We start from the raw sequence: 16,342 nt of genomic DNA on the forward strand, positions 1-16,342 counted from the left end.
AGCAGTTTTACCTATATTATTCCTTGCTCTCACAGATTTCCTCTGCAACGGTTTCCCTAAAGTTGGTTCTCTTCAGCCCTCCATTGGATGCAAGCACTCCGATGTCATCCCATACAACACAGGACCAGCAAGCTGCATTGTAAGTAAGGCGATTGAGAGACCACCCACAATCCAGAGTGAAGTAGACAGCACTGGCTGCCAGGGAGCAAGTTAGGTAAAATGACTTTTTAATAGTACCAACGAGCAGTTAAAGTGGTTCTAAAGGCAGAAGGTTTTTTTATTCGAATGCATTAAGATAAAAAAAAAAAAAAAAAAAACAACCAGTGCAACAGCCCCCCTCATACTTACCTAAGCCCCATTTGATACAGCGATGTTGCACGAGAGTCTCAGCTGTCTGAGACACTCCCTCATTGGCTGAGACAGCAGCAGGTTGCCATTGGCTCCTGCAAAAGTCAGTGAGCCAATGGAGGAGAGGGGGTGGGCCGAGCTGCAGCTCCCTGTCTGAATAGACTCACTGAGCAGCGGCTCGGCTTGGGTGCCCCCCCCCATAGAAAGCTGCTTGCTGTAAGGGCACTCAGCAGGAGGGAGGGGCCAGAAGCACTGGCGATGGGACCCGAGAAGAGAAGGATCTGGGCTGCTCTTTGCAAAACTACTGCACAGAACAGTTAAGTAGAACATGTTTTTTATTTTTAACTTAAAAAATACGAGACTTTTGTATCACTGGACAACCGGAAAAAAGTTGATGCAACTCAATAAAACCAAAAACACCATGTGGTGTGTTTCATTTGACTATATTGGAAGGTGCATTTTTGGTGTGTTTCTCAAACTGGGCATGAAGATGTAGCAAGCAGGACTTTTCAAAAACGCAGCACACAGATGTGCACAATTAGACAGAATATAAAGGGGATATTTGTCATGCACTTTTGCTGCGCTGGGCCTCAGTTTGATATTTCCCTGGAGTTCAGCATTAAATAAAATTCCATTTTCCTTACAGGGCTAGAGAAAAGCAGAGAACGACGTAAACTTTGAATTTTATTGTATGAAATGGTTGTGAAGGGTTCACATTTACTGTTTGGCGTTGATAGACTCAGATCTAAATCTGAATCCTGTGAACAAAAAACATCTGACGTTAATTTCAGTTGCCCATAATTAAGGGCAAGACAAACTGCCGCATTTTTTATAGGAACCTGGGAATGTGTGCTCCTTACAACTTCCCCATATCACAGGTGGAACAGAATCAATGAGTGATTATTCGAAAGAGAATGTTCTGTAAATGATGATATAAATAGAGATTATATATATATATATCCCCCGAGTGTCCAATTTTCAGTCCGCCAAGTTACATCTTTCGTTATCCTATAGGACCCCATTAATGGAGCATGGCAGACAAAGAGGCCCAGAAAATCTCCTTTTAATACAAAAACAGTTGCCCCTATCATCTCTTTACAACTCATGATTTTAATAGTTTGTAAAAAAAAAAAAAAAAAAAAAATGCAATTTTTTTTTTATTCGGTAATTAGAAAAGGAATGGAAAAAAACCCTGTCTTTTACAAACATTTGAAAATTAAAAACTGAATGAGTACAGAATCGTCTATTGTATTACTTAGACACAGTATTCATCATAATAGCATCCTACAGTCAGCAGAAATGTAGGTATTTGGGGTTGGGCATTGAAAATGTAATATTACAAGTTATCAAAGTCTAATACAAAAATAGTCTGCGATGGGGCAGCATTTTTCTATATTTAAAGGTGAAATCAGGCTGCAAAATAACACACTGTTGTACCCATCATTGTTACTTAGTATAGTGCAAGATCTTGGCTAAGCAATGGGACACAACCTTCATTATGGACAGGGTAGCGCGCAATTCAAGTGTTTCAATAACATACTGTGCTTTTCTTGCAAACGACGACTATTATCTTCTCATTCAATTTCTAATGTTTTAACAGAAACTCTCAGTCTTTCAGCGAATGTGAAAGACATAATGGATACAGGGCTTCTAGCTGGTGCTCAACAGGCTAGAGCAGATTGTGTCATCCCAATGTCCATGCATCTTCCCCTCAGCACCATTGTTTCTCACAGTGGAAGCTGCCTTGCTGTTCATCTTCCTAAACTTGCAGGCATTTACGCAAAGGAGAACAACCAAATAGGAGGATTTGGATGTATACCAAAGTTATTTGTCCCTTAAACTGTCCAGTTGCTCTTGATACTCGGTAAAGAGTCGCTGAAATCGAAGATTCTGTCCAATAAGTGGGAGTAGTTCCTTAAGCAGCTCTCTTTTACGATAACCCTGGACAACAAGATAAGGACAAAATTAAAAGCCATGACACAAAAGGTAGAATAGTAGACATTAGGGATGATTTACTAAAGGTTAATTGGATTAGTGAACTTATATATTTATTTCACTCAAACAAGTTGATAAGAGCATAAAAAGAAAAAACTAGTGTGGCTGAGGGTCTGCAGCTCTTGCCATAAACTGCAAATATGCATAACATAATTGCCCATTATGGCACACCTACATCTGGGTTTGCCATTAAGCTCTGTGATACAGGATGCCACTGTGTCTGTCGCTGCCATTTCTCGGTTAAAGTGTAACAATAAAATGATTCTGATCCTTTAAAATAAGGATATAAATTTGTCCTCTATGGTCTAAAAAACCTGGTTGATCCGGCCTGTTCCTGTATTCCCCTTGTGTTGACCATGGTAATCATTGCTGATCACCATTTACTGTGGTCAGGTTACATGCCTTCGTCAGCCTACTTCTCTCAGCTCTCTCCCTCCCTGTCAGCTCGGTGTGTGATCCATCTCCTTGCTGCCGCTATAGCTGTAACACTACTACTGGCAAATCCTGTAATCCCCTCTTTTAGAGGCTATAATGTGCAGTATCTGTTTTTTTTTTATTATTGCGCAAAATACTTTATTTGCAGCGCTGCTGGGCACTCACATGACCTCCCACTGCTCTCCTTCTCTCCTCCCAGGTGACATCAGCAGGGAATCACAACCCCTCCCTGTAGTGCTCGGAACTGGAAAGGAGAGCCAGCAGGTCATGTGAATGCCCAGCTGCACTGTAAAATAAGGTATTTTGCATAATAATAATAATAATAATAATAATAATAATAATAAAAAAAAAAAAAAAAAAAAAACAGATACTGGACATTATATCATCCTGCAAGAGAGAGGATTACAGGATTTGTCAGTAATGACTTTACAGCCACTTTAAATTCATCAGCCCAGTATCTTCTCTTCAGCTATTGGGTGTCCGGAGATGTAAACGTGTGTGTGTAGGAGTACTTGAGTTAAATCATCCCCCCACCCAGTTCCATCCTGAACTGGCAGTGTGCACTGCTGGCAGAGTACAGCAAAAAAAATAAAATAATTCTACCAAGCAGATTAGTATAGTGCTGGTCCTCTTCTAAATGCTTCATAAAACTGCTGTGGACTGACAATAGAATGCTGAAGAAAACATTGCTAAAACCCTCTCCCCTTTACCTCCACCTTCTATCTATTTTGTTACTATATGTCCTGCAATTCTCATGCCTGTGAAATGAACGGTTACTAGTTCTAGCTCTCTAATTCACAGGGTCCCTGTGGATTGTTGTAATAACTCACCGATATGTTTATTTTGGCCTATTGTGGACATGTATAACTATGCAAGGCTGGATGTCCTGTGTTATGCGCTTCCTAACATTTCTTGTCTTGTCTTTTATACCAATAAAAGTTTGAAAAAAACAAAAACAACAAAACACACATCATCATCTCATTGTTTTTATTGAATGAGGTCCATCTCCAGTTTCTAGACCGCTCTGGTGTATTAAGTGGGGTACACACTATAAGAAAATCGGGCAAAAGTTAGTCCGATGTTTCTCAGCAAATCAGAACCGATGATGAAAGAGAATTTATACCAAATTTTTTTACGAATATTCTCGTACGACAAAGGCTTTTTTTTTGCTGTTTATCGTTGCTGCTAATGCACAGACTCTCGTCTGATTTGTCTTGGACGAAAATCGTGTGAAAATGGTACACATTACATGAAAATCGTTTTTTCCCTTCCCGTACGAGACAAATTTTGGAGTTTGTCCTTTCGGGAAATTTCGTACAAAAATTGGGAATCGGCTGTCGAAAGTTGTGTACACGCTACACGAAAATCTTGGGATGAAAATGTTCGCCAGATTTTCTTATAGTGTGTATGAGCCTTTAGTCTTTGCTCATACCTTTTCACGGAACGGAACTACTTCCATGGAAGTTATTTCTTCTTTGATTTGCTGTCCTAAGATTTAAAAATACTTTGCCACCCCAGAGTCACTATTACTTTAAAATAGAACTATAGGCAAAACTTTTTTTCCCCATTTTGGATAGATCAAGGGAGTTATAAACCATCAGATTTCCCTTCACCTCCTGTTCCATAGCTAAACAGGAAGTAAGAGGAAATCCCTACAAATTAAGGGAATATCTTGGGGACCCCCACATTATCAGAACTACTGTCCCCTTCGAAAGACTACCCCTCTTACTTTTCTGGGGACAACACAAAAATTAGGGATTTTCTTCACTTTCACTTTTAATGGTAATGGTAAACAAGACAAACAGAGAGGGGGGGGGGGGGATCTTCCCAACAGGGGCACAGAGAACAATAAAAACTGTCAGGGGTTCCAATTCCTCTCCACTCTATTCATAAAAAAATAAAAATAAAAAAAAGACTAAAACTGGTACACACAATAACCAATAAGGTTCTAGGTTATTGCCAAAGCTTGAAGTGATTGTAAACACAAACAATTAAACAAACCTGTCTATATTTACTTCTGCACAGAGTAGCCCTGAACATCCTCTTGGGTCCCCCGCTGGTGCTCCTGGCTCTCGCTTCTCAGTGGTACACCATAGGAAAATGCTTCCTATGGGGGCCCACCTGTGTGCTCACCCCTGAGCTCTGTTGCCTGCATCTGTTTAGAAAACTATTGGCCCTGCCCTCCCTCATCACTGGCTTTGATTGACAGCAGCGGGAGCCTGCCTCAGCAAAGCCTGCGAGAGATTGAGGGGAGAAAAGAGCTGCAGATGGACACTGAGCTGGATCGACACATAATGGACTACTATGCGATGCATAGAAGTCCATTATGCTTTACCTTTGCAGGGAATGAAAGAGGAAGTAAACTCATCAGGGTTTACTTCCTCTTAAATATTTTTTACCTTACAAAGAATGCATTAAGGTTAAAAAATGTTTAGGTTTTATAAACACGCTGAAGTTAGAAATTGATTGGTTACTATGCACAGCTGCACCAGATTCTGTGTGCACGTTTTATTAAATCTCCCCCTTTGTGTCTCCTCATGGAGGACTAGATGAAGGTGCAAAAGAGCTCAACAATTTCTCCTCTTTCCTTCATCTATATCAATCTAAATTTTGCCTGCAAATGCTCAAAACTTTCCATTACTTGTGGTCACCCAACATACAGAAGCTTAGCTGGTTTACAGAATGTTGACACTGTATATTGTTTTGACTTGAAATCTGATGTAGTCTTTATTGAACACAAGGATGAAAAATTTAAAAATGTAAATCAATAACTTAAATTTTTTTAACACTACTATAGTATTAGATATTAAAAACAAAGGATGTGCAATGAACATGTATCCTGTTGGTCCAAATTAAGTTTTTGGTAATGGCTACAAGACTCAATGATTTATGCAGGAAGGCATTCTTTAGGTGAATGATAAATGTTCCTCTAATTGTATAAAAAGTTGTAGAGAAAATTCTTAGGAAAACAGTCTTAAGAAAATTTGTACCAAAATTCTCAAAGCATTCAATTTCCTTCAAAAGAATGTTTGCTTTTGGAATGAATGACATTTACTGAACAGGAAAAAATTCAATCTTACAGCTTCAAATTTTCTCATCACTGCGGTTAAAAATGAAGGTAGATTTAACCCCACTAATTAGAAAAAAATAAAATAAAAAAACAAACAAAAAAACTCTTAGAACCTTCTTTTCCCAAGAACTTTCATTTGAAATTCTACCCATCTACGGCCAGATTTACACTTACCAAGATTCTTGATTCCCACTGGCTGCCAGATGATCGATGGACTGGGCCCAGAAGATCCTGACAAACCTCCCGCAGCTTCTGCTCAAAACCTGCATAGTGTAATATCATAAAATAGGCTTTAGCTATATTTGGCTCAAAATAACATCACTAGAACATTAAGATATATAATGTTGGTTAAACTGCAAGTTGGCCATTTAAATTTTCTTTAAAAAAATAAAATGGTTGCATATATTCTTAAACTATTAGAATGCTGTAGTGCGGCTCACCTTCATTAACGAGGAAGCGTGCATAGATGAACAGCCAGTATCGGTACTCCTGGCTGGACTGTAGAATGAGGGCAGCTGCAATCTGATTCTCCAGGTAAGCCATGGTGGTCTCCTGTTGTACCTGATGAGGCATTGTGAAAAGACGAGCAGCCTGTCTGCCTGCACTACAGTGGACACAAAAGGGTACAAATCAGACAAATTGTGCATGGGCATGTAATGTGCTATAATCTTTGCTTCTGATAGCTCCAGTTTTCATAGGCCAGTCATACATGGGCAAACATCTTATGGCGAGTAAGGGGTAATATGACCCTGCCTTCCCTGCCAGGCTCACATTAATCTCAATTTATGTTTTCCAATAACTGTTAGCAGCTAATCTACAAGGAAACATTGATGTTTTCACTCCTTTCCCAAGGAAAAGCATTGCCAGTAAGTGGGAAACCATCTGACATTGGCATGGATTGCCAAGAGAGTTTATTTGCTCCTGATAAGGTGCCCTATATCAGACTTTTTCAACCAGGGTACCCTGGGGTGTCTTCTGGGTCCTTCAGGGGCACCCTGGCAAAAAACGCCTAAAAATTGTTTCCAATTGTCCAAAAAAATAAATAAACGTACAAGGTCATAGATAAAAAAAACAAAAAAAACTCCTTTCTCCAGGAGAGGCACCAAAATTCAGCGCAAGGCAATGCCTATCAAAAGGCAACATGGATTTCTGTGTTGCAGTATGCCAGCATTTTTCAACCAGGGTTCCGCTGCACCCTGAGGTGCCATCTGGGTTCTTTAGGGGTGCCTAAAACCGTCCCAAAATTATCAAACTAATGGGATGATCAAGGCGGCCTTTTACACAAAGCCACAAGTTTTTGGATGTTCAGAATTACACCCTTTAGCACCATGCGGCCCAGCTGCTGGCATCCCAACAACTGATGACGCCATATGTTGATAATGAGGACTGTCGGTTTCCTAGTTTGCCCCCTTTGCTGCTGCTCTGTCAGCACTGGGGTCGCATTAGCAGAGTGAGGGGGGGAACTGAGGGAAGAGAGAGTCTGGAATAGTAGTCAGAACCAATGTGCAAAGGTGGAGAAACAAATAGCCTCTAGCATTGGGTGCCCTGTGTGTGTGTGGATATTGCTGCAATACGTAAAACTAATAGTTTAGTGTTTTATATTTTAGAATGTGGTGCCTCAAGATTGCGCAGAATTTTAAATGGTGCCTTGACTGAAAAAAGGTTGAAAAAAAACACTGCCCTATATCATCCATTCCTTAGGTTTGCCACAAATGATCATCTTATTAAAACTATGGGGATATTTTTTTTCTACAAAAGAATTAAAATTTTTTGAATTTATAAACACAAGTTGCTGAAAGCATGGTTTTGGTTCCTGAACTCCATCAATGAGACAAGCAAATGTGTGGTCACCCATCATCTATGCTCAGTGAGTCATCAGTCTGTCTATTGCCAAGAATTAGTCAACATATTCTTGTTTTGATTACTATTAAAAAAGGCTATTTCAGACTTCACCTGCTTATTTTCAGTACATGTCTAGGCAACCACTATTTTCAACACGATAGCTGCTGTGATCTCAGATAGGACGGCTGAAAACCCTTATTTCTTAAATCATACATCAGGTAGTCATTACTGTGCAAGTTATGCTTCCACCTTTAGGTGAATAACACAAAAAAAGGTCAGGAGTTCCTAGAAGTATAACCCCTCCAAGCTCAGCTAAACCTCAGTTTTGTGCAAGTGTTCCCCTTTCTCACATGCTCTCTGGAAAGGAGTGAGCCTTCTCCTGATTAGTCGCTACAGCCTGCTGGCCAATTGGGATGGTACCCAGCCCCCGCATGCATGAGTGGGGACAGCTGGTAAATCTGCTATTTGGTGCTAGATCCTGCAGGCAGTGAACTCCACTGTACAGTGTACCTGGTGATCTCACTGGCAGGGTTCTCTGCAGGTCCTGGGCAGCAATCATCCTAGAGGGGAGTGTCTGAAGGACCTGTGGAGCATGCCCGCCATGATGGGTGAAACGTGCTCATACTAATGCCCCGCAGTGCGGACTGGTGGCTGCCTCTGTGTCTGAAGAGTTTTGACAGCCCCCCTCCTTTAAACAGTGCCCCTTCTGTGTTGTGAGCATGTGGTGCAGGGTGGCATAGAAACTAGAGTTTCCCCTTTAATAGGAGTGATATATAGGTTGTGGCAGTGTACAAGAGCAGCCAGATGGTATTCCACAGGATAACGTCATCATGTGCTACTGCGCATGCACCATCTTGTGTCCCATTCAACCCTATGGGTTTTACGACCCACTGCGCCATACAGCATCCAGCCTTCCACAACTGCTAAATGAGCTGCATCCTTGCCACAGGAACCCAGCAAGTGCAGGGGCAGTTGTATTTTTGGGGTACAGTCAACAGTCAGCAAGCCTTGCAGGCAGAGGTGTGGGGAGAATGAAAATGGGGGGATCTCAGTTTCCTTTGCCAGAAAAAGGTGCTCCCCTGCAGAGTTTTCCCTTTAATAGCTCCCCTGGGGGTCAGATTAGCTCTGAATCCCTGCCCTTATCTGCTGTTTCCACTGTTGCAGGGGCTCAAGCCAATACTTCCTTTGTGTCACAGGAAGAATTCTCTACAGTTGTTTCTGGGCCAAGAGATCAGCTTTCAGGTGTTCTTACTAGTCTAGAATGCCTGGGATGCAAACTTTCGTTGCATTTGTCACCATGCCTAAAGATCTTTGTGGCTACCTAGACCAAGGATATCAGATGAATGAGTTTGTAGCATGGTGTCCACAGGATTTTGCTATCGTGCCACTTCAAGTTTAAAGTAGTTGCAAACATTGCAGAGGCCTTGGGGGGAGGGTGGATTGGCTTGCCCGGATTTGCACTCCTACTATGTGGCGGCTCTTCTGACTCATGCTCATAATTGGCTGGTTTCAGACGAGTCCAATGCGGCGGTGGTCCTGGAAGCGGCGTGGTTGGGGTCGTATGAGGCACTAAGACACTTGGTGTATCGCGGTCTGCGAGCCCCTTTTCCTCTTACTGCTGCAATGAGGGCGGTTATAAGGGCATGGAAGGCTGCCAATCTGATGCGCCCCGTACCCTCGGGACACATCTCCCCGCATAGTCCTCTTTGGCTCAATCCGAATTTACCGGAATTTGGCTCTATTCCCGACCCTAGTGTATGGGCAAGCAGGGGTATTAAATATATTGATCAACTCTGTGTTGAGGGCAAAATTCAGACCTTTGACAGGCTGAAACAACAGTATACACTGCCCAACTCACACTTATTCAGATACTTACAACTTAATCATGCCTTTCGAACGCAGTTTGGAAATGCCCCCGTCGCATTTTACACCTCAAGGTTGGAATCTCTGCTCAGAGATGTTGATCTGTCCAAACCGTTGTCTGCTATCTACAAGGTATTACTCCCGGGTGTCCATACCGGTCTGGAACTCCAAAGGGCAAGGTGGGAGGCTGATTTTCCCTCCTTGGATACGGAGGACTGGGAAGATGTATGGGGGTATCCTTTCCTACAGTTAGTGTCAGCCAGAGATAGATTGGTGCAATTCAAAATAGTGCATAGGGTATATTACACTCCGCAACGTCTTCACAGAATCTATCCATCTGTCCCTGATTCTTGTTGGAGATGCAACTCACTTTCGGCGGATTTCATACACATGTTCTGGAGCTGTCCTCAGATAGCTGGGTTCTGGGTGGAGGTGACTAATTTTATTCTGGCGGTTACCACCGTTAACATACCTTTATCGGTCGAGATATGCCTCTTAGGACTGGTCGAGCCGCTGGCTCCACGCCGAGCGCTCAGAACACTCCTGGGCTTATTGCTGTACTATGCCCGTAAGTCGATTGTTCTCAAATGGAAGGCCCCGGTAGCCCCCTCTATTAATTTTTGGAAGCACTTAGTGAATACGGCTCTCCCTCTTTACAGGGCCACCTACCTTTCGCGAGGGTGTGGCACTAAATTTCATAAAGTATGGGGCATTTGGACGGAGTCGCGTGACACCAACGCTGACTTGAATCCGGACTGATGGAGTTTCATTAGTGACTAGGGGAAGAGTTCTAAGTTGTGTGATATTCATGTAACCTTGGGTCAGTATTTACGTGGGCAATGGGGGATTGGTAGGTGAAGGGTGATGCATGCATATTTTAACCTGGGTCTGAGTGTGGACTGCGGTGGAGCATGGGCAAATTAAGTAACTGTCCTGAGTAATGTGCAGTGGTGCTGGAGCGTACAGGGGGAGGGGGGTTTTTTCTTTTTTCTGTTTGGATGCACACGCCGGTGGCGGTGTATCGGGTGGGGGGAGGGGGAGGGTTATTTGGTTGTTCCCTGATTGTTTGACTCAGGGGGGGTTTTGTAATAATCAGCCTGGGTATGCCCAATAGGCTGTAGGTTGTTTTATTGTTTTACTTGCAAATTAATAAAAATAATTAAAAAAAAAAAAAAAAAGTAGTTGCAAACCCTTACATATACCCAATAAAGTGACTGGCCTCATGTGATAAAATAACACATAAAATAAATCCTCCTATGCAAGTTGTACCTGTCTATATGCAGCCCCCTCTTCTCTAAATCTGTTCAAAGTGCTAAATTATACAGCTTTTCTGAGAGTTCAGAAAAAGGGGGGCAGAGAGCTGCAGTCACACACTGCAGAGCTCAGTGAGGAGAGCAGACTGGATAAAAAGGGACACACCCCTCCACACAGCTCTCAGGAACAGAGCGGAGGCTGTCACTCAACTGGAGATCCCTCCTGTCACCAGGTTTCTCTTGGTGTTAGGAAAACATGTCAGAAGTAATTCCGGGGGATAGCAGAGGAACTAAGAAGCAGACAAAAGTTGACACTTAGTACTCTTAACTGAAAAAAGGACCCTCTATAGGGATATGCTTTGTTCATATTTCATTTCTGAGGTTTACAACCACTTTAATGTACTCTGGTGCCTTTGGATCAATAAAAAAATAAGAAGGGGGGGGGGGGGGGGGGGGTAGCAGTTGTCCTGGCAGCCCTGGGAGAACTTCTGTTCCAAGGTTTCATTGTGCCCGTACGGGTAGGGGGAAATGGCCTCAGGGTTTTTACACCAACCTTCTATATTAAGTTGCGCTATTGCTCTCATGTGAATGATTACTAGCAAGAAACCTTAATACTAAAATATATTAATTATATAACATATTATTTATATTATAAATGTAATATTCAGTCTTATTCACATTCTTTCTTGTGTGAAGTCAGACGGCGAGTGAGCTCTGAATACAGCCATCGTGGGACACAGTGGCATTTAACAGGCCCCAGGACGATGCCAGGTGTGACGAAACACATAGGGAGGAGTGACGTGCTGACGTCACCACGTTCACGCAGGTCCCGGAGTGACGGGCTGCTATCGAGAGCCGGCCAGCTCCTTTATACTGCAATCTCTTATTGTTTTAGCTGTAAGTGCAATACTTTCTTATTTAAATAAAGTAACCTAGGATGTTACACTATGGAAGCTTTTATGTCTTTTTGGGTATCAATGGGCAACACGTGCCCCTGAAAGATTACATTCGGTGAAGGCGCTGGGATCACCGTTCCATCTCTCAAAAGGCCTGGGCTGGTTATTAAGCCATTAGCGAGTGTGATCTCCTGTAATAGGAGATCATTTGGCATTGGTAAGCGGCAGTGTGTACAGAGGTGGAGGTTTTTATCTCCTTTGACCACAAACTTATTTATGTTTCATCCAGTCACTTATTCACGTGCTCTTTTTGGCTGATAAGCACAGTCATTTTAATTTTATTCTATTTTACACCAACCTGTTCACAGTCGCCGAACCAAATTGAAACATCTGGCATATTTTTGACACGTTCCAAAAATTCAGGATGGAGACTTTCCAGTCTGTGATTGCTACACTTCATCAAGGAAAATTCCTTGCATCAGTGGACGACATCAAGGATGCCCATAATTACATTCTCATTTTCCAACCTCACCAACAAATTCTGCGTTTTGCAGTGGAGTATTGCCACTACCAATTTGTGGCTTTACACTTCAGTCTGTTCATGGCTCCCAGGGTGTTCACCAGGGTGTTGGCACCGGTTCTGAAGTTGAGAGTCCACAGGTTCCCCCATTATGGGATACCTGGATGACTTGCTTCTTCAAGAGCAATCACATCTGTGGTTGGCATACAATGTACAGATGGGTGAGGTCTTGGAGAAGTTCAGCTGGATTCTAAACCTTCAAAAGTCAGCCTTGGTCCCACCCAAATGCCAGAAATATTTGGCATTTGTCCTGAATACATCTCAGTCAAATGTTTTGCTTGCACAGAAAGAGTCCCATGAGGGTGTTGGGGAAAACAGTAGCAACCTTTGAAGCGTTCCTCTATGCACAGTCTCACTCCAGAGTTCTGCAGCTCAATTTCCAGGTGGCATGGAACAAGTGTCAAGAGTCCATGCATCAGCCAATGCGCCTGCCCCCCCCCCCCCCCCCCAGACCAAAGCATCTCTGGAATGTGGTAGAAACCCACGCATATGCTGGCAACAGGAAAATCCTTCCTTCGAATGTGCTGGAATGTCCTGAGGATGCCATCCTGTTTGGCTGGGGTTCTTAAGAACCTTTCTCTTTAGGGAACGTGGTCGCCAGAGTAGCAGAAAATGCTGGTCAACATTCTGGAACTTCGAGCGATTCACCTGACCCTCCTGAACTAGTGTGCCTATCTTCAGTCTCCTTGTAAGGAAGAGTGCAGATGGATGATAATATGGCGGTGACATTTACTAATCATGAAGGAGGGACAAAAAGTAATGTGGCACAAAAAAAAAAAAAAAAAAAAAAAGGAAAAGAATTCAAGGACCTGATCTTGGGCAGAACTTCACATTCCTCCCATTTCTGTGGGTCCCATTCTCGGTGTCCAGATTTAACAACAAACTGGACATATCTGTATCCCACACCATGGATCCTCTGGCCATTGTGGTGGATGTTATGTTAGAAGTCTGAAAATGACATTTAGCTGAAGTAGGAGGGTTTATGCCTGGGCAAGATCTCCTGCCTTTTTTATCTGGTCAGTGTCCATTCACCTAAAGGTGGCAGTTATGACTATTAACTTATTTGTGCCCTGTGATATAATCCAAGAAAATAATTTTACAGGTAGACCAAAAATCCCTCTCTCTCATTAAAACAGTAACTTAATAATGGCTTTGATGTGCAGGTTCTCTCTCGTTTCTTGAATAACCAGTACTTAACAGGGTTTTGAAAAGGGTCAGATTGTATAGACTGACCCTAAATTGATCAGAAAGCACATATTTGTATATGTATGACCAGCTTAACATTACAGATCAAAATACTTTAACATAAACTTACTTAGACGCTCGTCCTTGAACTATGGCTAGTGGTCCGGAGCACAATATGGCATCCTGCGAGGTCAAACAGTTCCTATAATCTGCGCACTGCGCCAAGGAATCTTGCTTGTCAGATACCAAGTTCCTGTTGGAGAAAGGCAAGCGGTTAAAAGGTGGCTCAATCTGTATTTTTTTTTGTTCATTGCTCAAAACATGTATTTCTTTGGGCACACTTCAAACATTTTTTTTGGTCACAGAATCCTGTATTTATAGAGTAGATTGCTGAAGGTGAGTACAGGACATGGTAAGCTGGTAGAATTTGTGTGAATAGCTAATAAGTTACACTGTCATGTATCAAGCACTTACGTAAACTGGAAACCCTGCTTCTCCTGTTTGGTTGTCAGATTTGAATACATTCCTGTGGGTCTAATGATTATTGCAGGGAAATCCAAGGTGTGTGAAGGCAGCAACTATTGTCTACGTCACAATCAATAAATACAGTGCTGTAGGAACTTTATTACCTTGTGTGTACTGTTAGTCCTTTTGACGACAAATGCAAAATTAGTGTTTTACCACTTTGCATACCATCAAGCCTAAAGTTTAGTTATTACCTTCAGGCCTAATGCACAAAAGCTTAAAAACGCTGCTGTTACAGGCGTTTGAGCTTTTTTTCTCTGCCTCTAAATTCCCCTCCATGTTACCCTAGGTGCCCATGCATTCTATATACGTTTACAGTTTAGTGGAAAAAGAAAATCCTTCACTTGTGCTTTCAGGAGAGGAGCTTTTGAGCATATAAAAATGTCAAACGTGTCTAAATGGAGGTAAATGCACACTAATGCTAGGTGCTCTGGCATTTTGTTTTTCCATTTCAGTTTTCATAATGAATTAGTCTGCCCAATGAAATGAATAAAGAAAAATATGAGAGAGCCATAATAATTGCTGCTTTGTACTTCATACATTTTGTTTAAATTCTTTTATTTACGTCTGTTACTCCTGTTTTTTTACCCTTTGCCCATAAAACCCCTGGGGCACCCCTTTTCGCAATGAAATTAATACATGCCCAAGGGCTTGACACTCCTGCCAGTAGAAAAGCGTTTAGACGTGATAGAGATTATGTTCACAATTGACTGTACTAAGGGGCCTAGTTATTAGGCAGCAGAATGAACGTGCTTTAACAATCTGCTTTTTCCAAGCTTTGGATACCCTAGTTCTGAGAGAAGAAAAGCAAGTCACGTGATCTGTAAAAGTTAGACATAACCAGGTTTTCCTATCATAAAATGTTCTCTGCAATGTTATGCAGATAATTTAGTAGGACACTGTAGCCTGCATTTCATGAAGGAGTTAGTATCTGCTGTTATAAACTCCTCATCAACCCAGGATTACTGCAGATTAAAGCAATTAATTAAAATATCACAAAAGACATCCTTACAGATTAACAAATGTTTTTGTTACAAAGACATTAGCTTTCATTTCTGTAGTACATTTTCCCAAAGTATGCATAACATACACATAATATAGATGCATTTATTTACAGCTTAGTTTCTTACCATGTGGAGAGTGCAGGATTAAAGCAATACGCTTTGCCATTGGACAAGCTCAGCACAGGTATACCTCTCTGGGTGAGCAATGTCTGAGTAACTGTCATATCATTTCCTGGAATCAAGATGTGAATAAATAAGCCCATGTCATCAATATCAATTCCCATTAAAACAGCACATTCCATCTAAAACGCACATGTCAGTTATAGGTTGATACCAAATTATGTTCTGTTTTTTTCCCCTTTGTCATAAATCTAAAGCGGACCATACACTGATTAAAACTCGTTCCCTGGGTGGCCCTGCTGCAGCCAATAATTTGCAGTTACTGTTTGGGTATCTGGCTAGCCAACAATGGGAGATTCCTCCATCAACCCCATTTAGTATGGGTGAGGGCATCTATGGATTTCTCTTGTACAGCCCAGCTAAATCCTTTATATGCATTGTCCGCTTAAAGATGGATTTCACTGGAAAAAAAAATATTAATAGCCAGCAGCTATAAATACTGCAGCTGCTGACTTTTAATAAATGGACACTCACCTGTCCCAGGTTCCAGCGATGTCGGCAGCCGAGGCCGATCGATCGCTCGGCTCTCAGCTGCTGCTGCCGCCATTCTAGGTGAGAGAATCAGGAAGTGAAGCATTGCGGCTTCACTTCCCGGTTCCCTACTGCACATGCGCGAGTTGCGCAGCGCAATAGGAATGGTTTATGATTTGGCAAACTAACTTTGCCATAAATCAGCTGAATAATTTGTCTTGCTGCTCCTGTTTAGAATTATAAAAATCAATTTCCGGTATTACTGGCGTCACTTCCAGTCTCCTGGAACGCACTTCCAGTCTCGTGGAACGCATGCTGGGGACGGCGTTTTTTTTACATCCACAGCTCCATGTTTGTGCCTGCTTTGATCTTAAAGGGGTTGTAAAGGTAAATTTTTTATTTTCTACATAGCTTCCTTTAAGCTAGTGCATTGTTGGTTCACTTATCTTTTCCTTCGATTTCCCTTCTAAATGTTTTTTTTTCTTTGTTTTCTTTGTCTGAATTTCTCACTTCCTGTTCCTCCTCAGTAAGCTGTTCAGTAAGCTGTTCTGGCTGACTAACCACCAGCTCGAATAATGGTGAGAAGTTTACTGAGGAGAAACAGGAAGTGAGATATTCAGACAAAGCAAAAAAACATTTAGAAGGGAAATCAAAGGAAAAGGTAAGTGAACCAACAATGCACTAGCTCAAAGGAA

General features: G+C 42.0%; 1 protein-coding gene across 2 annotated transcripts in view; it reads right to left on the reverse strand.

The window, feature by feature from the left end:
* Positions 1-1,019: 1,019 nt before the first annotated feature.
* Positions 1,020-16,342, reverse strand: part of HIRA (histone cell cycle regulator) — a 65,098-nt gene continuing 49,775 nt past the window's right edge. For both annotated transcript variants that reach the window (XM_077461647.1, XM_077461646.1), the window contains 5 exons: positions 15,123-15,228; positions 13,598-13,720; positions 6,289-6,452; positions 6,023-6,111; positions 1,020-2,289 (listed from right to left, as the gene is read on the reverse strand). In XM_077461647.1, the coding sequence (XP_077317773.1) occupies positions 2,173-2,289; positions 6,023-6,111; positions 6,289-6,452; positions 13,598-13,720; positions 15,123-15,228 (599 nt within the window). In that variant the 3' untranslated portion in view covers positions 1,020-2,172. The remainder of the gene's footprint in view (positions 2,290-6,022; positions 6,112-6,288; positions 6,453-13,597; positions 13,721-15,122; positions 15,229-16,342) is intronic.

Source organism: Lithobates pipiens, unplaced genomic scaffold, assembly GCF_037356315.1.
Source record: "Lithobates pipiens isolate NorthernLeopardFrog02 unplaced genomic scaffold, aLitPip1_a1.2 Scaffold_3, whole genome shotgun sequence".
Lineage (NCBI taxonomy): Eukaryota > Metazoa > Chordata > Amphibia > Anura > Ranidae > Lithobates > Lithobates pipiens.